The 24,929-nt window shown below is 43.4% G+C and overlaps 1 protein-coding gene across 5 annotated transcripts in view; it reads right to left on the bottom strand.

Annotated features, from left to right (window-relative positions):
* The window catches only part of anks1ab (ankyrin repeat and sterile alpha motif domain containing 1Ab), a 46,629-nt gene that overhangs the window by 3,172 nt on the left and 18,528 nt on the right, over window positions 1-24,929 (bottom strand). For 2 of the 5 annotated variants that reach the window (XM_086118612.1, XM_086118614.1), the window contains 11 exons: window positions 15,996-16,094; window positions 15,314-15,460; window positions 11,626-11,733; window positions 10,908-11,081; window positions 8,909-9,046; window positions 8,196-8,267; window positions 8,036-8,119; window positions 7,822-7,959; window positions 6,626-6,802; window positions 2,903-3,000; window positions 2,254-2,513 (listed from right to left, as the gene is read on the bottom strand). In XM_086118612.1, coding sequence (XP_085974738.1) covers window positions 2,480-2,513; window positions 2,903-3,000; window positions 6,626-6,802; window positions 7,822-7,959; window positions 8,036-8,119; window positions 8,196-8,267; window positions 8,909-9,046; window positions 10,908-11,081; window positions 11,626-11,733; window positions 15,314-15,460; window positions 15,996-16,094 — 1,269 coding nt within the window. In that variant the 3' untranslated portion in view covers window positions 2,254-2,479. Of the gene's footprint in view, window positions 1-2,253; window positions 3,001-4,320; window positions 4,420-6,625; window positions 6,803-7,821; window positions 7,960-8,035; window positions 8,120-8,195; window positions 8,268-8,908; window positions 9,047-10,907; window positions 11,082-11,625; window positions 11,734-15,313; window positions 15,461-15,995; window positions 16,095-24,929 lie in introns of those variants that run through there. The other 3 variants (XM_086118616.1, XM_086118615.1, XM_086118613.1) reach the window with 3 other exon arrangements.

Below are 24,929 nucleotides of genomic sequence, written 5' to 3'. Positions count from 1 at the left end.
ACCATAGTTCGGCCGAAACCAGTTTAGAAACCAAATTGAATTAGGAACCGTTTCAAACATTTTCTGTGGTGACATCAAAACAGCAAATGAAAAAAACCCAAAAGTTAATCCATAACATGCGAATGGGCACAAATTTGTCAGTGTCTTGAATTTTAGTCGCTCTTCCGACTTTTTGTGGCTCTACTGCAGAGGTGTAATGGACTTTTGATACCATAGTGCCTTGAGATACCAGTCACTCGACTTAAGCTTTTCAAAATACGAGCGATCGACCAGATGATTTTTTTTTTCATTTGATGGCAGTTTGTCAGGTATATTTAGTAAATATGCTTCAAATAGGAGTCTTAAAGTTGTTCATTTCCACTCTCGGCTGAACCTGACTGTCAAAACAAACACAAAACAAAGAGAATTACACATTGTGTTTTTACCCTTTCAAGGAGAACTCACGTCAACAATTTTCTTTGCAATATGTTCTATGTGTCCCCATTAATGTAAACACAATATTCCGATTAATATTATGTTTGTGGAATAAGAATTGATCGGATCAATCCACCTGTTTTCATCTAGCTCAATGGTCAGAAATTTTAGCCTGCATCGCCCCCTACTGTCGCCTGTAAATTCAAAGTGCCCTCAGGTTTGCATTGCACAAAAAACATTTTACTGCAAAGAAAGACCAGATAACAATACTCAGACATACATTATTTATCCTCTGCAAAGACCAACTACTATAACTGCAGTATGGAGTAGCCGAAAGACAAGCCCAATCCCTAGTACAGTATATCTGTATTTGTTTGTCTTATGCTGCCCCTCGGTCGTCAAGGTGCACACACCAGAATGAGCAGCACGTTGGGCATTGAAGGAGAGAGTGACAAAAATTTACTGCATACTACAAGAGAAATGTGTATTTTCTCACCCCCCCCCCCCAAAAAAAACATTGGAAAAAAGTTTTTTGGCGGAGAGTGGCTGAAATAGTATCTCAAGGCACCCCTGTACTTGCTAGCCCCCAGGCAGCCCAACTGGTTTGCTGCCTAAACTGGCTGCCTTAGAAACCATTGAAGTAAAAAAAGAGGTGTTTGTTCAGAACTAAAACTCAGACTGGTGGAAGGTGAAGGGAGTGAGATTCCCCCAATCTAGCAAAATCAACATGTCAATAAATACACATCCTCAACTTTGGTACCCTGGTAGCCGTATTTGGGTTCAGGTTAAGATGGAGCACGAAGAGGGTGTCAGCTCTGAACTTCAGACCTAAATAAATGTCTTGACTCGACTGTCCTTGCTTTGCAGCCATACGAGCGCGTTGCCATGGTGACACACGAGACAGGAGAAGATGCGTGACGTCATGATGCCAGGATGAAGATGGGCGGACAGCGGGATGGAGGCGGCTGACTGCATGGTGATGTTCAAACTGGATGGACGAATGGCAGTGGATGGGAGACGCCACACACACGCACACACACGCACACACGCGCGCGCGCACACACACACACACACACACACACACACACACACACAAAAACACAAACTGACCTGGCCTGGCCGGCTTGGTACAAGTACCAAAACACATGACACTGCGATCATGCATCACCAGTCGAAGCTAACGGTCAGAACACAGTGGCCAGAATGCTGCTGTTACTGCAGCACCACACAAACACACATGGGTCAAATGTGAAAAAACAGTCTGTCAACACACACACATAAATACACACACGGACAGTGGCCAGGTGTGAGAAAAAGTGTGTTGACACCACAACATCTTTCAAACAAACTCAATGAAACACGGTGTGTGTGCGCGCGCATCGTGCTCTCAGCATTGCAAATCCATTTGTTAACACCACAACACAAAAAAGTATATTTGGTTTCTTTTCAAACGCGACATGACACACACTTGGCGTGCGAGACATTTAAGCGTGATAATGAGATGCTAATTTGGGGGAAAACGCGTGCTTGGGCCCTCCTCATTTTTTTTTTTAATATAATCAAATATAATCAGGGCATGTTTGGATTCCATTTACAAAAATTGTCTCAAATGGTGTCACAGCCGACTTCGGCCTATCAAAACAGTATCACAAAACGGGCGCCCCAGCTGAGATATTCAAAGGGATAGTGCCATGTGTTAACACAGTGGTTTTTTTTTTGTTTTTTGTTTTTGTTAAGTTTGTTTTGTCTCTCCGTGCTACCGTGACGCTGAGAGGCACAGGGCAGTTACAAGGCCAGAGCAGAGACCCCCCCCCCCCAACAACCCCCCTTGTCCCCCTCAGTCTCTTAGTCAAGTGTGTTGGAGAAGCAGCGTGCAGTCATTGGATGGTGTTCACTGGGATGGGGGGGCCATGACATGACATCGGGCTGCCGGCCTCCTCAAAGTGCAGCAAAATGTGTTAGTGACCCATCCAGCGTGTTGATTTTTTTTTTTGTACAAATGCATAGAAAACAACAAAAACAAAACTGCTCATTGGTTTGGCATCCTGACCCTCCTCACAAAGTCTCACAGTGGTTGATGCCTGGTAAGACAAGAGAGGCTACACACGAACAAAGAAAAAAAAAGTCCATAATTGAAAGAGGAAAATCTAATTTTTTTTGGGACACAATATACAAATAAGCAACCTCTGGGAGCTATCAAGGGGTTGAAAATGCAAGGAAAAATTAGCTCAGTCCAGGGGTGCAACCCCAGTTGCAGTAGGGGGGATCCTTATAGGAGGTTGCTGGGCAAAAGAAAAAGATGGAGGTGCAGGAGGAGGCAGCCCTGAGGGGTGGCTACACCATCACAGTGAGAAGGCACGGGGCTCGAACTGTGCGTGGATTGCGAACCGGATGCAAGGTGGGAGGGGGCACGGGTTGTGGAAGTGGGATTCGGAGGAGAGGGTGGGTAGGGGTGGGGGTGGGGCCTCAGAATATGGTGGTCTCGTACTTGGTGCTGACGGGCCGCCTGTTGGCATCGCGCTGGTCCAAGAGCCAGGAGGTGCTGCCCAGGGAGTGCATGTCGGCGTCCATCTCCAGGGGGTCGATCTGCCGGGTGGAGGAGGAGGAGGATGAAGAGGGTATCGGGAAGGGGAGTAGGTAGGGAGAAGGGGATGACAGGGATTGCGTGAGACGGGCATCAACGCAGGAGGCTTCCTCCCGCGGCCCAGGGGCTCAATGCACCACATGGATGATTGACGAGCTCTGTGGGCCGCCGCCGTGAGTTAACACACCCGAAATAATAATGCCACGACTCAAGCAGGACATCGACAACAATTGTTCGGCCTCAAAATAGGACATTGTTTAAGTGGTTAGCACATCTGCCTCACATTTCCGAGGTTCTGGGTTTGAATCTGGGCGAGGGCCTGATTGTGCGGGGTTCACATGTTCTTTTCTTCAGGTAGTTTGGCATCCTCCCACATTCCCAAAACATGCCCGTATGGTTGACTGTCCATATGTGTCAGTGTGAATGGTTGGACTTCCCGTGCAAAATCGGCATGTTAAGACCATGCTTGCATGGGTTTTCTTTAGGTACGCCAGTTTCTGCCCACATTCACAAAACATGTTGAGTTCATTGAATACACTAAATTGTTCATAGGTTTAAATGGTATTTTGTCAGTATAGGCCCTGAAATTATCTGGCGACCAATCTGGGCTGAGATCAGCTCGAGCTCGCCTGTAACCTCAATCTGTATATGGACGATAGATAATGGATGGATGAATATGGGTCATCCTTAGAGAAATTGAGTGTTTGCCGCTGTGGGGAACATACAGCCCACCACAAGAAAAAAAAACTTAGCTCACAAATTCCTAATTAGTTTTCATGAATATAGGGTGGCCACTGATTGACTGAAAAGTACATTTAGATTCAACCGTTTGGGTAGAACGATGACCTAGTAGAGAGCAAATGCATAGAACCACCACCACGAAAAACAGAACTGTAGAACATGGATAAATGGCTAGTTCCTTCTTTCAATGATGCTGGAGTTTTTTTTCCACGGGAATATTTTTTTTCAACTCTTTTGGGTCCTTTGTAATCCTACAGTGACCATAAATCTGACCCATAAGGATTTATGGCAAAAACAACAGACTGACCACACATCCCACAGTTGACACACTCATTCACCTTCCGCTTCAACTAAAAGAAACCATCCAGCAAACACAACCGGGAACCCTTCCGAATCAGCTAAACTGTGACACTCGCGCTCACGGCGTCCATGAGGAAAGATGGCAATGGCAGGTGGGAGAGGAGGATGGAATCTGTGGTGGTGGGAAAGGTAGAAGATGAATGTGGTGGCGGGGGAAGGAGTGCTTGAGTGGGTGTGCCATGGCAGCGGGGGGGTGAGTACAGGCAAGGAAAGAGAAGGACCTGGACTCCGGGGCTAACGGAGTGCAGCGGGAGGAAGGTAGGACGGTGGGTGGTGCACGTGTGACAGTGACAGCAGCGGCATTCGAGCACGGGGGCACCCTTGGGGGGCAGCGGCAGCACCAAGAAGACAAGGACATGTTAAAAAGACAGACAGGAGCAGTGTGACCACATGAACTGTTGGTGAGGACTTGGGGATCAGAAAGTTCAAGTAGCATTGGAAAGCGTTTCTGGAAAAGTTGTAGTTTAGGGTAAAGTAGTCGCCAAATTGTGTAAAGCAGGGTACACACATATATCGGCGGATATTTTGCTCAAACTTAAAACGCACCATACAAGCACTTTATGGTCGCAGGTGTTTGAGAGATATAAGCAGGCAGGAGTTCAGAAGATAGACAGTAATGAATACATTTCCTTCAGAAATTAGGCTTCAAGCTTTTTTTTTTTTTTAATATTCTCAGCCAAAGGTACTGTCAAACAAAACAAAAGAATTCCACTTTGGATATTTGCAACAATCGCATAACCTCTGTTGGCATAAAACAGGAAACGCCATAGGTACACGTGCTAACAATTAGCATCGAAGTAGCCATTTTGTTACCCTTTAAGCAGTCGAACACAAACGGTGGAGCAGGTCACACATAGACAATTTAGCAATAGTCTCAGGCATATTTTCTTCATCTGCAAAAAAAGACTAATATTACTGCCGCGCTGAGAAGCTGAGAGAGGAACTGAGTCTAGAGTACACTATATCCATATGTCTGTCTTATAGTGCTCCCAGGTGGCGAAGGCACACACACCAGAAGAGCAGCACAATGTGCATTGGAGGAGAAAGTGTGATAAAAACTTCATATATACGTATATCGAATTCAATTTAATTGTGTCATTACTCCGTTTTATAAAGTTGGTTATAAAGTGTAATATTATGGATTGATATTTAAAAAAGAGATTTTTGTTGGGGTTTTTTTTGGAGGGGTGGGGGTGTCTGGAACAAATGAATGGTATTTCTCTTCATTTCACAGGGGAAAGAAATGATGTTTTCTCCTTGTCATTTTTATTGTGGTGATTGATTTGTGACACCCATAATACCAACACTCAGCACATCCAGACGTTCCTTGATTTGTGCCCGGCAACATCCCTTTTAGATCACAATCATGGACTCTGTTGCTTGTCACCACCCCTCATGTTGAAGTATTTTCTTCAGTACTTTTGATTTTCAAACCATTCTAATGTATCGAAATTATATTTGTGGTACACTATTTCTAGACCCCTCTGAAATCAGCCGATTTTTAAGTTTGCTCCCAACATTCTTTGTACTGCTGGGCAAAGCTAGTGAGTTACGATAAGGCAAGCGACCACTCATTGGGAAAGCGACAGCCCAGGGTAGAAGGAAAGAGATAAAAACAGTCCATGAAAAATAGTAAAAGCATGGACAGGATTTCCAATCTTGGAGGCAGCAATTTATCACCAAGCCGAATTATGTACACTCGTCAATTAGTGTGCCGATCCGTGTATGTTGCGCATGCATTGCCAGAACACATCTGCTGAATATGTTATTATGCAAGTACTGTACTTGTGCTCATATCTAAAAATGTGAATCATATGCTAGTCACCAGAAGTCAGACAGTAAAAACATAGAAAGGGTTTTCACCAAGAAGGCAGCACTTCATCACTAAGGTGCCAAATTACATTTGTCAGTTGGTCTGTGAATGTGTATGACACAAATTTAACGCCCCTCCACAATAAGTGAGGAATGTGCGCTAATAAGAAAAAAAATATGTACATTCCAGAACAGTGCAACCCTGCTTGTCTTTTGGCTTTGACACTTTCAGTATGGTTAAAATTCCAATCGTTTTGTTTCATTTTCAGAACTCGGCAGCTCACAAAAGGTTTGCTTGTTTATGTGATTTCACATTTGATGGGTGGGCAGGCCCTCGAGAGCCTCAACCCTTTGTATCCAAGCCATTACAAAGTCTATTTCCCATAATATGTCCCCTTTAGAACAATAAAAATGAGCCGGGAGAGGGGCGGCGTTTGGCAGGCAAACTTGGCTGAAAATTGCGATGTGTCAACAGCGTGGGCAACAACTTGAACAAACTCAACAGTCAAGCAGGAGGATGACTGCGACAAACTCCGCCCTTCGTATACCGGCCGTGAGGTAAATACATATATTGAGGAATATAAAAACTCGTGACCCACTTTATGAATGGGCGGTACCGAAGTCAATTTGTTAACACTCATCCCTTGTGACCCCCTTTCTTCCTCCTTTGAGTTACGATAGTGCCTCTCGCTTTGGTGGTGGGGAGCTACTCACTGCTGATCTCCTCATGCTGCTCCACGCCTGAGACACTGGCCGGCTGCTCTTGGTCTCGACGACTTCAGAGCCCAGGGATGAGTGGGGGATGAAGTGTCTCTGCCTGGACTGCACGGTCATCTGGTAGGCTACTTCGAAGGCCTGGCCCAGAGTTAGGATGATCTCGTACGTCTGTGTCTGTGTGAGGAGATTGTGTATCGGTTATAACATGAAATTTGGTAACCATGTTTGCAATGCAATGAGACGACTTGACCCACAAAAAGTCTCATGAGCACGTGGATGAAAAGACACAAAGTTTGTCATTTTGGTTTGAAGCAGCCAGTTTAGGGTTTGTTGTTGTTGCTACCAAATTACAACCATGTACAGTATACTTGACAGATGTGTGACACTAAATTATAAAAAAAAAAAGGAAAAAAGTTAAGCATTGCGTGTTGGTGGAGCATCACCAAGAGCGATGATGAGAAATTGTGAACAATTTCGTTTTTATCAGTGCACTGCCACTCTTGTGGGTGAAAGCATGGCAGCAAAGTTTGATGACTCATCATAAAACACCCAACTCTTAACAGCGAAAGCCTGAGGTGAAGTTAATTTGAGATTTGCCACGAAACAAGATTTCTCCACAGCTGAGTTTCTGTCATACATGGACATGTCAAACGTATCAGGGAAGACAATTTAATTAAGCCGTTCAAAAAAAAGCCAATCAAAGGAAGGAAAGAAGCTACAGGCGTCTCTCACAGTGGCACATCCATTTGGAATAACATTAATTCAAGCTGATAGCGGATATGAGTGAGCCCTCGCACTCACCTCTTAAAATGGCCTCTTGAAAACCAACAGGCAGATTTCCTGATTCCTTTAAGGCATGAGTTCTTGAGAGGTTTTTGTAGGTCCATTCATGATAGATAGACATGTCAACCAAATCTAATGCTGCGACAACAGCTGAAACTGAATGTATGTCGATATGTGGTAGCAACTCCCTAGGATGGGTTTGTTTTTGAAGTACCCCTGGAAATTGCAAAAATGACTGGAAAAATGCTTTTTGAGCTGATCACATTTTGAGCATGGCTTATTGGGACTTTTTTGTGGGGAGGGTGGGTGAGTCTACTCATGATAAGCTTGTCTGCCAAATTTCATGTTGCTTAGTGAAACTGTCTTTGGGGGCGGAATTTTGAAAAGGTTCAAGGTTTGCCACGACTTACCACCTGTGCCGTGCTGAAGACATGACAGAAATGGTGGCCGCTCTTCAGGTCCTTGGTGATGTAGGCAAACGTGCACAGGTCGTCCGGGTCCTGGGCGGCACAAGAGATGTTCCGGATCTCGTGCTCTGCTACTATGGTCTAACAGAGGAGACGTAGAGGATTCAATAAACACAACAAAAGAGTGACAGGCTCCCCGAACGTTACTTGTAGTTACCTTTGAGGCTGCGTCAATAAACTTGACCCCCCTGTAGGTAATGGAGAGAATAACAACGGGACCTTTTCTGGAATCCTTTGATTTCTGCAAAGCAAAGAGTATCTTAATGTAAACACTGCTTATTTAAAAATTTACTGTCTAAGATTTGAGGAATACTTGCTCTAATTTTAGCGCAGGCATCTTGTGTGGACTCGATCCCTCGTAGATCCCTGATTATCATTGAACCTAAATACTGCCATAAGAACACATCCGATTATACAGTGTCATCGAAACTGTAATGAAATATGCAATCATGACAATGTCTAGTTTCAGGGACCTCTTGAGTTGATTTATTCTTATCATTCCCATATATGAATCGGATTTGGGGGGGGGGGGGGGCTCCCTCTGGCCAATAAAACTCGCAAGCCCATGTACACTGTTGAAAATAGATTTCTTTTGGGGCTCTGAACACAAACTCTTAGGCGGTTTTACAGGGTGGAAAGGGTTGGCAGCTACCACCTTTATCAAATGTCTTGCTACCCCAGTTGCCACCCTACTACTGTATTGGAAATTAATCTACCAATATTACATTGAAAATGTTACAATAAACGTTCCTTATATTGTCTCCACAGTGTGCATAAAAAGTTCGTTGAGCATTTACTCTTACTATGATCCCCAAATGATCAGCTCATCAGCAAGCTTCGGAGAATCCTGTTAACAATCCTGATCGTTTGAATCTGGTGTTTGAGAAGACGGAGGGATCTAAAACAGGCTGAGTAGGGGTGCCCGAGGGCCGGATTTGGAGTAGACTGTGCAGGTGTACCTATAGAAATGTCCAGTAAGAGTTGTATATTTGATCACAGTGGTTAAAAGTCTTTGGCCAAAGCGACTTACAGTTGCCTCATACCCACAGGCATCCAAAATGAGTTTCTCAGGCTGGTGGTGCCAAGCGGACACGGTAGCGTAGGTAGCAGAGTGGCTCGGCGGCCGCGGGTTGGCGCGAGATTCTTTGTGTCGCTCGCTGTGTCGGTCCTGCAATGACACAGACTTTTATGAAGAAACTATGAATGTTTGATATATGACGAGCACAGTGCGAAAGTGGTTGGTACGTTGGCATCATAAACTTTCGTGTTTGAATCTTGCGTCTGGCCCTCTGGAGTCTCTGGATACTCCATCCATAATCCATTATGAAGACGTCCATGTTAGGGTCATTGAAGACTCAATTATTTTTCTTAGGTGGGAACGTGAGTGTGAATGTTTCTTTTTTGATGGGTGCCCTGCGATTGACGACCAATCTATGGCGTACAACGTTTCTCTCACCCAAAGTCAAGCACTTTAGATCATGAATGTTTGATGTCAGCGATCGGAGTACAAGTGGAGTAAGATTTCTTCCTTGGTTGCACTCGGGTGACTGTTTGAGTTTATGCGGCGGGTTTTGACCTTTAGCCAAAGCTAACATTTGACAGTGGCGGTGAAGTTATTCTTAGCGCTTTCACCTGAGGACCGAGCAAGCCGTCATGTAAGAGCTGTGAGAGTTCATGACAGCGGGACCCAGATGCTGGCCGGGTTCACGTGTTAAGTCAACTCGCTAGCCAGGACTTTACTGACACATGTGACACATCTGTGGGGATGAATGCATTGATGGGGATGTTGTGCGGCTTCACCAGCTTCCTCTTTGCATTGTTAAAACCTCAAAGCAACACATCGTTGCAAAATTACATTCCACTCTATCTAAGCAATATGAATGATAATAACATAACAACAAATATGTTTGCCTTTTATTATTCATGTTGTTATTATTATTATGATGATAATTTTTTTTATATCTGTTGTGTTTGTTATAAATGTTATATGTGTGTGTGTGCATATCTCTCTCTCTCTCTCTCTCTCTCTCTCTCTCTCTCTCTCTCTCTATATATATATATATATATATATATATATATATATATATATATAAACACATATACAGTCAAACCTCGGTTTTCGAACGTCTCTGTTCTCAACCAAATAGGTTTTCGACCAAAAATTTCGAGTTTTTTATGCCTCGGTTGACGACCGAATTTCGGTTCTCGAACAAACGGTTCTCGAGCGCACTTGAATGTGTCACTTGACTCCTCTCGCCTTCCTTACATGAGGAAGTGACGCTTCTTCGGGTAGATGAGGAAGTGATGCTTCCTCGTTTAGCGTTCCATTTTTTTTAAATGAGCGTTGTTTCGGTTTTCAAACAAATCGGTTTTCGAACAGCCTTCTGGAACGGATTATGGTCGAAAACCGAGGTATGACTGTATATATATCTCCATCCATTTTTCGATCCGCTTACCCTCACGTGGGTCGCGGGGGTGCTGGAGCCTATCCTTGCTGTCTTTGGGCAGTAGATTGGGGACACCCTGAACTGGTTGCCAGCCAATCGCAGGGAACACAGAAACGAGCAACCATTCGTGCTCACACTCACACCTAGGGACAATTTGGAGTGTTCAATAAGCCTGCCATGCATGTTTTTGGAATGTGAAAGGAAACCGGAGCACCCGGAGAAAACCCACAAAGGCACGAGGAGAATATGCATACTCCACACAGGAAGGCCGGAGCCGGAATTGAATCCCGCACCTCTGCACTGTGAGGCTGACGTGCTAACCAGCCGACCTTATATACCGCTACACAAAATCAGTTGTTAATTTTTACATTGCCTCACGAAGAGATATTACAAAAAGTAAATAAATAAATAAAATGAGTGCTCCAGTTTATCAATCCCAGTCATCGTGGGAAAAATGTTCTTTTTAGTCACAAACGTCTGTCATTTGAACAGGAGTGTGCTAAATTTGTAAAGTTCTTCAGTAAGTGGTTGTAAAACTCTACAAAGAAACGATCAAAGGACATAAACGAAGGAGGAACTCACAACAGAGCGCGGCCGTTCACAGTAGGAACGCAAAGAGATGCTACAGTCCTGTTCCAGTCCTCCTCGCCGCCGCCGGTCGGCTTCGGCCAGGGGCAGCAGCATGTCCATGGAGCGACTGGTGTAGGGGTCCATCTGGCCCAAGGGGCAAGTGGTCTGGGACAGGAGGTCGTGGAACTGAGAGGCATAAAAAGGCGCACAAAAACAAACATCACATGATGGTACAATGTTTAGACAGCCATGCTGCCCTTGAGCTTTCCTGATCTCAATCCAACATTTATCTTCAAAAATGCAACAGTGATTTTTGCTGAGGGCTACAATGCAAAGTTTCTTTTGGCATGTTATCTTGGTCTTAAAAAGTACTGCTTCTACCAAGTGGTGTTCATATGTCTCTTTTTGCTTTTCTATTGTCAAAAATTGGGTTAAAAAAAGAGTCAGAGAGAGAGAGAGAGACAGCGATAGAGACACTTTGGAAAGTGTTCGAAACTACAGTAACTGAAATTGACTTCTTGCCTTTTCAACTGTTCAAAGTGCCACTAAAATCTGTGCTAGAGTACTACATTACGATACTTACTATCCAATTTTGAGTGCATTGCTTTTTGATTTAGAAAAAAAATATTGTTGTTGTTTGTTTTCACATGGAAGCAATGTGAAATCACTGATATTCAAACTTTGACCTACAAAAAGCCATGAGGACTTGAAGTAGTCGTATGGTCCTCACCATGATCGGAGACAAGCGTCGGGACTTGGAGGGTGCCTCCTCGTAGGGTCTCTCAGCCAGAGAAGCGATAATCCGCTTCCTGTGACCCAGCGGACCCACCCTGATGACCTATGGCAGCAAAGAGAATCCAACAAGGCGTATGTATCCGAGCAGCCATTTGCAAACAAAAACTCATAAGCATGGCCTCGAAAACCCACTGGGTCGACGGAACACGCCCCCATGACTGACCATCAATAATTCAGCTTCAATCTGTTTTACCATCAGTTTAGAGTACGCTCTTGTCTCTTTCCCGGGAATGCTCCTTAAATCACGAAGCATCTTTGTGCATCGCGCTTAAATAACACAGTGAGCCCATTTCGCTCGCAAAATAAGAAACACAGTCCTGCCACAAACAGTTGCCGTACCACAGTCAGACATTGACTGACCAACTGACTGACCAATCAACCAAGTGACTGCTTGATTGACATTTTGAAAACTAACTGTCTGACTTAATGGCAAAGAAACTGACTCACTAAATCACTTACTGAATGAGTAACTAACACAGGAACTAAGTGACGAACGAATCACTGATAATCACTGACTAATAACTGACCAAATAACTGACCGATTAAATGATCAATGGACTCATTGACTGACAGTAAACCAACGACTGACTAACTCACTGGGCTCTATTTTTGTGTCCATCTTAAATCTCGCACAAAATAAAGTATCACTGTGAGCATGGCTGGAGTTTTCTTTCTTTTGGTATTTTCAAAAAGGGGCATATGCACCATTGTGGGAGTGAACACAGTCGACTTACCTGACCTCATTCCGTTTGAATTCAAAGATATTGTGGAAGCACAAAACAGACTCACTGGAGTCCATGCAAAAAATCAAAGCACGCCGAGGAACTGCAAGCAGACCTCCATATGCAGCTAACGTAAAGTCGGCCAAGGTGGTCACAGATCACTGCTGTGAGCCCTCGTAGAACGTCTACCAACGCGATCATTTGTGGCCACGTGTGCCACCAGAATCTGTCCTGCATTTGGATCAAATTCACCAAAATTCTGTTCGACCACCTGCGCCACAACTTAGACCTGCCTTTAGCTGGTCTAAGGTGTGTACCCTTATAGTACGTGAGTACATTACAAGGGGTATATGGAATCATTTTAACAATTTGTTTCGCCGATCAGTAACTTTTGGCACAGCTGAGCCAAAATCACAACAGCTGTGTGTCAACTCAGGTGTCTCATTAAAACTCAGTTGACTGAAGAAAAGAGAAAAACTGCTGAGCGTCTGACTCTTATTCATGTTCAGTGTTTTATTCCTGGGTTAGCGTTTTTGGTCAACATATTTATTTTAAAGTTACTTTCTAATTATGGAAACTCATCAACACATATGAGTGACAGGGTACTCATGATGGTGTAACAAAAAGGTTGCACAAGCCAAAAAGTGGTTGCGAACCCCTAGTCTAAGGTTTAGTCCACTTTCTGTCACCAAGTTGTCGGATGCGTCGAGGGAATGTAAAAGAAAACGCCTTTGGTCCGCCGAAACGCACAGCATTGCACAGCACTGTTTGCGAAATTCCCAAACAAGATAAACTAGATTTGCTTGGCATGAGAAAAAATGAAGACTAGTTACTAGTGCCTGTCTACGAAAATGGAGCCCACTGTCTGACGAAGTTGACAAACTGCAGCAACTGACTCCTAATCAATTGTCAACCTAATTAACAGACTAACCAACCGACCGACCAACAGACCAACTAACTGACGAACCGACTGAACAGTAACTTGGCAGCCTAGTTAACGAACTGACTGCTAATTGCTGACTGACTAACCACAGCATCTACAATACACATAACTAACTGACTACTAACAAATTTTCAGCCTTCCCCTTAGTGAAGCTTTAAATTAAACAACTGGAATGAAATTAGTTACGATTGTTCACACAGGGAAGCAAACTGCAACCATTTTAAAACCATCGCTAACCTAAACAGCCCTACTTACCCAAGGCATCAGAATAAGAGCCACTTCTTCCAATGAGATATCGCAAAATAACAGATTTGACATTGTATTGTCTTTTCAACTCCAATTTCACGGATTTTTATTTGACTACTCGCCACGCCTTTCCAGTTTTCAATGAAGAAACCCACCCCGTACGGTAGTTCAATCCTCTTTTAGTCGCTCGCCTTCTCAAAGCATGTTCCTCCCTGTTAAACCGTGATCATACTCGTCAGAGGTTGTTAGTTTTATGGAGTCAAAACTCTTTTCTATCGCATAAATTTGCTAAATTGCAGATTAGCACTCTCTCGTCCGTTATTAAAGTTCCTCGTGCAATTATATTTCCCGCTTACTAGGCCCTCCACAACAGACGTCGCCGTCGCGCGTATCTCTTTTTGTATGAAGCCTTCAATTATTCGTCTCGTCTCGGGTAAGAACTGGTCTGGAAGTCTCGCTTTCCCACGGGGGTTAGAGGTTGTGTGAACCCCACTAAAAAAGCACTTTAGGTGGCGTGCGGGAACGTAAAGCGGTTTGTAGGTCACGGCCACGCTCGATTTGCTGCGAGATGCTGCAGAGCATGGCGGCGATGTAAGAAGAAAAAAAAGACGGGACGCTTAAAGAAAGTCTGTGCAACGTAACCATGGCAACACACTGGTGTTCTCAACCTCTCCTCAGCTGCAACCACGTTAACGAAAGGAAACACTCGTATGGGGTAAAATTCATGATTGTGCTATTTTTTGCAATAATGGCTGATTGTGATTTCCTCCACAAATGATACTAGAGAGAGTAAATTATTTATGATAGCCCGAGCTGATGTGAGTCACAAAGCAAAACATTTTTGGAGGGCTTTGAAAAAGGGCAAACACACAAATGTGAGAGAGCGGAGTACAGGGTGTCCTCAGTTTACCTTGGTTAGAAAGGAGCTACTATCTGTCTATACATTTACTTTCATGGTCGCTGGTTTTCATGTGCCTCCCAAATAACGGGCAGTGCTACTACCCCAGGCCAGGTGAGACGAGACAAACGTCTCAGCTTTCTCTGCTTCACAGTTGTTTGTTTCGCACCCATAGACAGCTGGATGTTTTTTATCTTGGTTTGAACACTAAGTTGAATAATTGTATAAAATTTGACAGGCAAAACCTGCTTCTAATAATATCTGGAAAGCATTCATAGTGCTTCACTTTTTTCCCCACAATTTGTTGTGACAGACTTATTCCAAAAGTGGTTTCGATTCGTTATTTGGAGAGGATTGGGCCCAAAGACGTGTGCACAGTTTGTGGCCTGATCATCAAAAGAACTAGACATCGCTGCTAAAGGTGCATTAATAACATATTTATTACTGACATACATGGGATTTCTTAGTTTTTTTCAGTTCTAATATATTTGAGAACAAATGTTCATGATGTACAGTATTATGATGTGTGGTGTAGAATTTCAAGAATTGTAATTTTTCTTCGGTTTTGGAATAAGTCTGGAATGCAAACATGGGTGTGACTACTCTCTGAGTGCATTGTGACTGTGGATCCAATCCAGATGGAAATATCGGACATTTTGATCTCTTTTAAAACTTTAGACAATAAACCACATGCTGCTTCACCAAGTCTAAAGACTTCTCATCACTCAGTAGCCTCTTCTGGTAAGTGGCTTCAATCTTTGTGCATATAGCAGTTTTTGAAACAGCGAGGTGTCATTCACTGGTGCCCGCTTACATTGATGATCTCCAGCTCCCACAGGTTCTTGACACACTCCAGTGTGCGGTAGCCACTGGATAGGAAGTTGGGCAGATACTCGTGCAGGCCCAGGCCATCCAACCACGAGGCCAGAGATGTGCTACCATCACAGCCCAGAGCTTTGACCTGCAGCAAGGACAGCATACGTGAGTGTCCTCTGGTCTCCTCGAACCAAACTTAAGTGAGGTGCACACATAACGATGAGTCAGACAACAGTTGAATATGTGACGTCGCTGAACTCTGATTGATGGAAAGAGTGAGCGGTGGTGCTCTTATAAATGTGATTTCGGATTGGAAGAATTCATTCCTCAAGCAGCCACTCCCCATCTGTCATTTTCCCAGTAGTTCAGAAAAAATCACTCTGAGCACACCCCACACCACAAACTCAGGATGATCCTTTACAGACATTCATCAAGTGGACTTTTGCTGGCATTGATCGAAAGAGCGGGAAAATTGTCAAATTTGTTCCGATCATCCGTATGTGTTTAGCCCGCCTTAAATCATTCATAATGCACAGTAGTGTCAAATGATTGCTTCCTCATGCATGCTGTGGACACCATAAATCTCATGACAATAAATTCAAAGCGTCAACAGAAACAGAGAATATTTATTCCGCCCCCCCCCCCCCAAAAAAAGTGTTTATTTGCTGGAATTGAAGTACCTTTGGGAATCCACGTGCCGCATGCAGGATTTTCTTCCTGTGTCCGGGGTCGGTGATCCCAATGTCTCGCAGATCCTGGTCCTCCATCACGTTACTTCCCTGCACGTACGCAAACACAGGAGATACATTAAATGGAATGCTATGACACACACACACACACACACACACACACGCGCGCGCGCACACACGTTATTGATCAAGTTATTGATTCCACCAATCAGTTCATTGAAGTTTGGTGAACTAGCTGAGCCATATGACTTCCTGCCTCACTTCTGTTGCACTCCAAGCCATAGTAGTATCGGACCAAATGGGTGGACCAAACGTTGATTGCTATTTGTTGAGCAAGCATCCATCAATCAAACTTGCCATCCAACCATCCACCTAAATTTCAATATTCTTAAAACTGCTGGTTTAAAAGTAACCCAAATTCTAAACCCAGTGTTGGGTCCAAAAGGGACTGACACAATGCTGGGTAATTTAGACCCAGTGCATTGGGTTGAGGATTTGACCCAGCACATTGAGTTCCGATTTTGATCCAACAAGGAATAAAAACTACCCAAACGGATGAGTTAAAGCTACCAAGAAATTGGTGACCACATTATCAGTTTAGCTGTGATGAAAACCAAAACTGATTTTATTTTCAAAATTTTCTGAGAAGCAGAAACATTTTGGCCCCATCAGCGATCGCACAGCAACGTTTTTATACATGCTGCCCTTCCTGATGCGAAAAGCAGCAGTGGCTTGGAATCAGCATATGGCCTAAAGCAAGGGTGCCCCAACTTTTTTGACCTAAGATCTACTTTTCGATCAACCAAACTCCTGCAAATGTGCACGTGTGCAAACGCACGCACTTGCACATGCATGCCATGATGAACAACTGCTATAACGGCCCCGAAGATGAATGAAACAGAAAAATAAAACAGACACATGTACCATTTTACAATGCTTCTCTCGGCCCTCCAGATTGCCATTTTTTGCCAGTGCCATTGGTGATACCAGCCAATCGCGATCGATGTGACGGGCACCCTTGGCGTGAAGCGTCTTGCCCAAGAACCCAATTTACCGTTTGCCCTTTTCAGGATTTGAACTCCAAACCCATGTCCAAGGTCAGCGATGTTACTTAACAACAAAAAACTGTCCATACTGACACCCAACTTCAGATCTTGAACGTGCCCAAATTCAATCTTCAACCCAACCTGATCGGTCAAAACAATGAACCCAACCTTGGGTAAAAGTACCACAACCTGCTCAAAAAGCCAGCGAATGGTTTAGGCAAACAGTGCAGCAATTTTTCAGTGTATTTTTCCACTTTTTCCAAGATGGCGCCCAAGTAGGCAGCCTTCGGCAAGTGCTCTTCAAGAGGCTTGCTTTTTTGTTCTTTTTTGTTGTTTTTGTCTTTTGGTTTTGTCACATGTTGTTTGTTGTTTCATCGTGTGGCCACGACATTCGTCAAAGGAGAAGTATCTGTGCTTGGTGGTTGCGCCTTCTCGGCAGCAAGCCTGTACCAGCACAGATTTTGATTGGGAGGAATGTCGGCGCCATTGACTGTCGGTGCTGGACAGACCTGGGGCGCTTGTGTTTTTTGCGCCTGAAATGGGCAGCATTTTTCACAACCCCGTTTTGTTCAGTGGAGATGTCGGCGCTGTTGGACAGTCGGCGTTGGTGCGGTTGGATGGATGGCTGCTGAAGATGAGGATGAGGAGAGAGCACCGTCGGCGCAGAGCGGCGATGCGTATTTGGAACCGAGAGTCGCCGCTTGGATGGCGGATTTCCATGGGACAGGAGAAGTGAACCAATCTCTTTTTTTCCTCAATGGATGCTACAGCTTCTTGTTGACTTTGAAACTTAGCTTGTAGCCGACGTGTGCACATTTTGAGCATGACGTCTCTGATCCACTGGTTAAAGGCCACTTTGATTCTGTCCTCTTTCATCTCAAACTGCTTCAAACACAAAGCGTGTGACGGAAACGTGGTTAGGACTGCACGACTGTCCGTGTTTTATGTTATGTGTTGTGGTTATTATTTTACTTTATGTTAACTGTTTTGTTAAGCGCTTTGTTACAGCTGCCGCTGTTGTGAAAGCGCTATATAAATCAGCATGTATTGTATTGTATTGTATATTGTATGCCGCTTGTCCCATTAGTGTAATGCGTGACCTGGAGCCTATCCCAAGTGTCTTTGGTCAAGAGGCTGGTTATTCCCCAGGACTGTTTGGCAGCCAAAAACAGGCCATAAGGTCCACTTGCCAGAGGCTGACCGCTCACCAAACGTCTCATCCTAACCATCGGAATACAAATACATGTTGTACTTTTACACTCCTGGTAATTTAAGTGTACCACTCAGTGCAAACACGGATCGAGATGCGACACCAAAGTGTTTAGCGCACGCCTGACACGAGGCGAGTGGGAGGACAATGAAGTCAAATAAATTGTGCATGGCGCGGTGAGATCAATGTAATGCGGTACGACGCGTCGGGAACAAAGAAAGCCTTGGTGGACGTGTCCGCACGAGATGCTTTCATTGAAACAGTCAAAGAAACGAGGAACATTTTGTGCTTCCTTAAGCAGATTCTTGTCCAGAGAGACGTTTAGGTGTTTTCTATATATGTGGTGGACTGTGGTTCGGGTTGGATTCCACTAAAAATCCTTATGGAGTAGTTAGGGAATAGGGAATAAGTGTATGATTCAGAACGCTGCATTCATAATTATTCACTCATCCCCTACTTTCCTATCACTATATTGGGATTTTTACATAGTAAAATGTATCGTTAACACAGCCGCCAAATAAAATACAGCAAAAAATAAAATAATAATAATAATAAATACATAAAAAAGTATTACATTAAAATGCATTGCACATCCCGCGGCCCTCATCAGGAAAAGCGGCTCAGATAATGGATGCGTGTGTGTACTGTAAAAATATACACAAATGTGAAAAAAAGAGCATTCTTTTCTAAATGAGCAAATCAGTTGTATTCACATTAGCTCGGATATTGTGGCAACAAAGTGTTAGCACATTGAGAAAAACAATTAAAAAAATGTCCAGACCAAATTACTTTTGTCACTCAAGTACATCAAATGTTAAGACACATAAATACTTTTATTCAAGGAAAATTGTACAAGGTGACTTTTTCTCATACCAATGTTATTTTCTGTTAGGATACTTGTACTTATCCCGAAGTACTGCTTTCAGATCGTTTGTACCAGACAGCTACTGTGTATAGTGAATACAGAGTGATTTTGAATGGAGCCGTGAGAGTGAGCCTGGAAAATGTGCATCTAAGCGTTTTTCCCCTCCCCGGTGCGTACTGCTGCATATTGATTGTTTCCAGCCAAGAATGTTAAAATGTTCTGTCTTTCCTCCGTGCCGCTGGCTCGGCCTCAAAGCCCCACTGCAGCCCGATTAATAAAAGGTCGCCAGCCATAAATCCAGGATAGGCGCCTGAAATAGATTCTCCCCGGTTCGACAACGCCTCAGGAGGCTCTAGCTCAACGTCTTTGACGTCATGTGACGGTAAAATGTACGCTTGAGTACTTGCATAGCTAATGAGCCGCACGCCGCTCTTGATGTGATGTGCGGCGACTTGCTGCTGCTGCTGCTGATGATGATGAAGCCGTGCTAGCGCTCCTCCGTCTCGCTGCGTGCGCTTGCAAAATTAGCATCGCTCTCTTGACCCGTATGCCAAATTCTCTTTCTTTTTATTTTCTGAAAATGCTTGGCGGGCACTTCGACGTGTTACGCTTTGTGTGTTCACGTCCAGGGTTGGCTCAGAGGCATTAGCCAACTAGGTGGCTGCTTGGGGCTCCCTGGCCACAAGGGGGCCCCCCACATATCCCTAGTAGCTGAAAAACAGCTGTTTTTGAATTCAGGCCAAAGCCCTGTCCAATATATCAGTATTGCTTTGGCGCAATATTTTGACATCTTGGTTCCAATGGACTACTGTATACTGAAATGAGGAGAGGAACTTTAATCGGCCAATAGATTTTCATTTTTTTGTCTTTTAACCCTTTCATGCACCCTGTCATCTGATAACATGATAAACTGTCCACTCGAGTAACCGCTGTCCCGGAAAGGGTTAATTTGGAATTAATTCATCTGCTTAATTGATTCACTGTAAATCATTGGAGCGTAGCAAAAATGATTTGAATTTGAAAATCAGTTTTGTTTGAAAAGATGTGTGTGCATCGAGTCAAACGGAATCAAATCATTCACCTTTAAAATGTCACGTCCTTGAATATCATACTGCAGCCCATGTACCTATAGATATGTGTAAATGTAAAACAACGGCAAGAAACTCATTGTGTACTACCCTCTTCAACAGAGTAGTACCAAAAACAAAGAGTAATCCCACTGAATTGAATCCAATCGTTCCACTTTCAAAGATGCCCCACTTTAATTGTTATCGCATTGAATGTGTTGAGATACATACTCTACACATCCAATCATCTTTTCCTTGAGAGATGCACACGCCCAGTAAATAAGATTTCAAAAATTGTTCGAAATAAGATTCTCCTCAGAACGCCATCAAGGCTTGAGCCTGTTCATGTCCACATTGCAGCGTTTTTGTTGAAAGCACCACGATCGAATGCAATATTTATGCGCGAGACGAATGTGTGACATGTACAGTTCTCAGGTGGACGATTTGCCACATCATAGCTCGGATGTTAAAGCAATAAAATGTTCACACACGAAACAATAAAAAAAAATACAAACAAAAAAAAAAACCTGACTCCTGCACCAATGATAAGCGACCCACTTCCAGGGGAAAATGCTAATCGTCGTGTGAAAATGATGAGAATGGGCACACAGCTGTTCATAATTCATGATCCCTCAAAAGCTGTCTCTTGGTGCAGTCGTCACGAGCGGGCGGAGAGCCTCACCGCTCATGCGCTCGCTCTGCTCCGCGGGCCTGGCCGCTGGGGGAAACTTCTCATGCGGCACGGACAACTCAGCCTTGACTTCGCCCGCCACGAATCCTCAAAATGAGCTTCGGAATTACACAAGCTTCAAGTTAACATGCGCTGCCAACATGCTGACTTTGAATATGTATATTGTGGGTCAAACTGACCCCCCAAATTTGAGGGGTTTAAATGTAGAAAAAAAGTTGGGGTGCACCTCATTTTGTTGATTTTTAATTTGCTCTTTTATCGTTGTTTTTTTTTTTTTCAAACAGTCATCTTAAGTTACAGGTCAAGCTTAAATTGCTACTACTACCGAAGCGGTTCCGAAATGTGCTGCCCCCTACTGGAGAACTTTTGCTTGACAGCATTGATGAATCTGGAAGCATGTTAAAGGGCACGCGATGAAACATCCGCTCCATCTAACCGACTCGTCTGACCTTTGCCGTTGTTTACAAGCATGGCATCGGCGTTCTCTTAGTGTGGCTTGTTTGCCTCGCTGAGCCCATCATTTATCTAGCCGATGTGTCAGGTCCAGCAGACACATGAGGCGTCATACACAAATGAACATCAGAATGCTTAATGATCCATAGTGCGCATCACATTATGTTGGGGAAATCTTCCCTCCTGCACGGAATCATCCAGTCGAACACCGGGACACTTTTACCAACTTCATATTTGTCACATATAAATCTTATTTGTTAAAAATAAGTTTTGTAATGCACATTAAATATATGGGAGCGATTTATGGGTTGTAAGCTTTATTTTGACTAATGTGGGTCAAATATCTATCCAGTCAACAATTGCAAAATGACTTGATGTTTAGGGATTTTACATTCGGGGCAGAGCCCCACCATAACCAGCAGGTGGCACTGTTGCAGAACAGTCAGTCGTTTGCAAATGTATTCAAACCAATGCAATTTGTACTAATCTGTAAATCAAAGCAGTTCCCCTGAAAATGTCCAAAAATGTGATACATTTGGGGTTTTGGCCTAGCTGTTTCAAATTGGACAGTACCCAACTACTGTATTAAAGTACGGTAGTTGGCACTGTTCTACAATACATTTTCTGTGTTACGCATCTCGCTTTGCTCTCTGTTGTGCGAGACAACTTTGCCCTTTAGCTCACATCCTGTAGCCATGAAAACTGCGTTGCCAACATGACTTGGCGTATATCAGTCTTTTTTAATGGGGTTTTGGGGGCGCCTATGGTTGTGCCCCTTGAATTCTTCCTCGTAACAAGTGGTCATGCATACACGAGTCAAAGGAATTCCACTGAAAAATACATACAAGTAAATGCTATTAGACGTAGGCCCCAGTGCCCCACCAGTTGGCATATGGTGACAAATTTTTTAGTGCATTTATCCAAGCGGACTTCTCTAAATTTTCTAGTGTTAAAAACAGGGTTCAAATGCATTTTCAATCTTATTTTAATTCCAGACAGGGTTATTTTCTTTTTTTTGGTCATTCGTTTGCTAGGTTTCTCTCATACCTGTCAACTTGTACGTTTTCCCCGTATTTTTAATCACTTCAAATCATGTACGGCATATTACAACTTTTATACGGGGGGAAAAAAAAACAATTGTGAACCGATCTCACAAAGACCATTTTGGCTCAAATCCAGATCGTCTCACCTGCTGGTAGCCAACGACAATGCCGTCGTCGATCGCTACTATTGTCTCGGCAAACCAGCAAAAGTAATCCTCAATCGTATATTTCTTTTCATCGCTGCGTACGGTCGGATTGATAAAGCATGATGTGCGCATGCACGGTAAGCTGTTGTACGGGTTTTTGTTGCTTTGTAAGGGGAATCGTAATCATTTATTAGGGCAGCGATTAGCCGAGGTTGACAGGTATGTTCTCTCATCTTTCTCCCTTGTTGTACGAGGCAGTTTGGTCTGACTTGCAACAGTGCATCCACGAATCAAAGCACTCCTTAGGATCAACATTGCTAGCAAGCTAAAATCTCCAATTTTAGTTGAAAAGTTTTAACATGGTACAAATGAGACAGTGCCCACCAGATGGCTTTGTAAAGGAGTGACTCATTTACAAAATAAATGTACGTAAAAAAAAAACTCTCTAAATGCTTGTAGTACTAAAATGAAATTTTTTTTGGTCATGCATTTGCTGTGTTCCTGTTGCACCTTTCTGTGCTTACTTTTGTGTGCGATGCGGGTTAGCTCTTTGCCTCAACTAACTATGGAAACAGCAAAGTCAGGATGACTGGTGTATGTATGCCATTGTTTTCTTTTTTTTAAGGGGACCTATGGTTGTTCCTTTTGAATTCTACCTAGCAACAAGTGGCCGACACAAAGACCACAATTTGACGTGAGCATGGACAACAAAAATATTGTAGTTTTCGTAGTTTGTACCCCACCAGTTTCATTCATATAAAAGGGCAGAGACACTTCATGCTACTTGAAGCTAAAGCTTGTATGTGAAAGAGGTCACGGAGCAGCTCCCCACCACACCGCTGAGCCGAACTCCGGCGTGACAAGGTGACGTAACACAACAGCAGCTCAAATGCTCGCTCGGAGCCCCTCGGGGCGCCGTTATTTACGGCACGACGGCCAACGTTTGACCTGGGGAGCGAACGACGTCAAAGGCACGTTTCTCTGCAATTTAACAAACAAATCAAATAAAACACGATAATGCTTTTAGTCGTGCTGTGGGCAGTGAGGTGCAGTTAAATCAGCTAATTAATATGTAATTAAGGCGTAGGTTCTGAGTATGGCCTTACTTTCCAGATGCACCAATTTGTGTGCTCATCGTTTAAAGGGAACATCATATGGAACATTCATCCAACATCTTTTTAATTGCTTGTACATGTTTACAGTTGCGCCTTGACTTACAAGTTTAATTTGTTTCATGTGTACAGCCCACTCTTATCATAAATCATCTTTCTCCATTGAAATGATTGGTAATGCCTATAATCCGTTCCAGAGCTCCCCAAAACACTGTTTTTTGTCATGTGTTTTACAAAAACAAAGATATCACTGTACAGCATTGAACTTTATGACACTATACTGTAATTACATCATTTAATGGAATGTAAAGAATTCAACAGTTTGTGCATCATACTTGAATGGACATGGTGCTGCTCATTCTGATGTGTGTGCCTTCTCCACAATGGGGTGGTATAGTACAGACATAAAAAAAACGTAAATTTGAGGATAAAATGCAGAAGAAGATTGTCTGATATAAGCTGCAATAATATTAAGTATAACAATAAGGGGTTTTTTTTGTTTGTTTGGTTTTTTTTTTTTTAACAGTATGCATGAGTTGTTACAGCTTGTGTTCAAATAACGGTTAGTTTTTCATTGTGTGTCAGCATTAAGCTATCTGAATTTCGTGAGACAAAGTTAATGTGCTTTGGTTGCATTTTGAAGCAAGCATTTAGCTTCTTTTTTTGAAGAACTGCTCACTATTAGCCAAACCTCTGTTTGTTGTGAAATCGCTGTCACCATAGCTAGTGCCCATAACTCAAATTTTTGCTTGAAACTCAATAGAAAAAAAAAATTCTGTTTCTCAATGAGTGTCAGTGAACAAACTGGTTTGCACTTCTGCCCCACTGTTACATTACATAATTTTCATAATTTTCCTCATAATTTCTCCACCCAATAAATGTTCAACCTCACTGAGAGAAGATCCACAAGGCAAGAAGAACTGCACTGATATTTGTTTTAATATATTCATAACAGTGTTAGCTTCTGATAATTGATTGCTTGGTGATGTCGTCGGGTATTTGTGTTTGGTTACCATATGCCACATACACACAGTATTGAGTAGTATGAACTGTTGTCTCTACTAGTTAAAATGCTTTTGTTGCATTTACGGAGCCCCGCGACTGATAAGCGACCTGTTCAGCGGGTAGTCCGCATTTCACCCCAAGTTAGCTGGGATCGGCTCCAGCACCCCCCTGCAACCCTGATCAAGATAAGGGGTGTTGAAAATGGATGGATGGGTGTATTTACAGGCACTTGCACTTTTCACCTTACACCCTGGGAAAACAAGCAGGCATTGTTACACATATGCTTA

The sequence above is a fragment of the Hippocampus guttulatus genome, chromosome 8, assembly GCF_054856545.1.
Source record: "Hippocampus guttulatus isolate MCC_2025c chromosome 8, RoL_Hgut_1.0, whole genome shotgun sequence".
Lineage (NCBI taxonomy): Eukaryota > Metazoa > Chordata > Actinopteri > Syngnathiformes > Syngnathidae > Hippocampus > Hippocampus guttulatus.
This window is presented reverse-complemented; position numbering and strand designations above follow the sequence as displayed.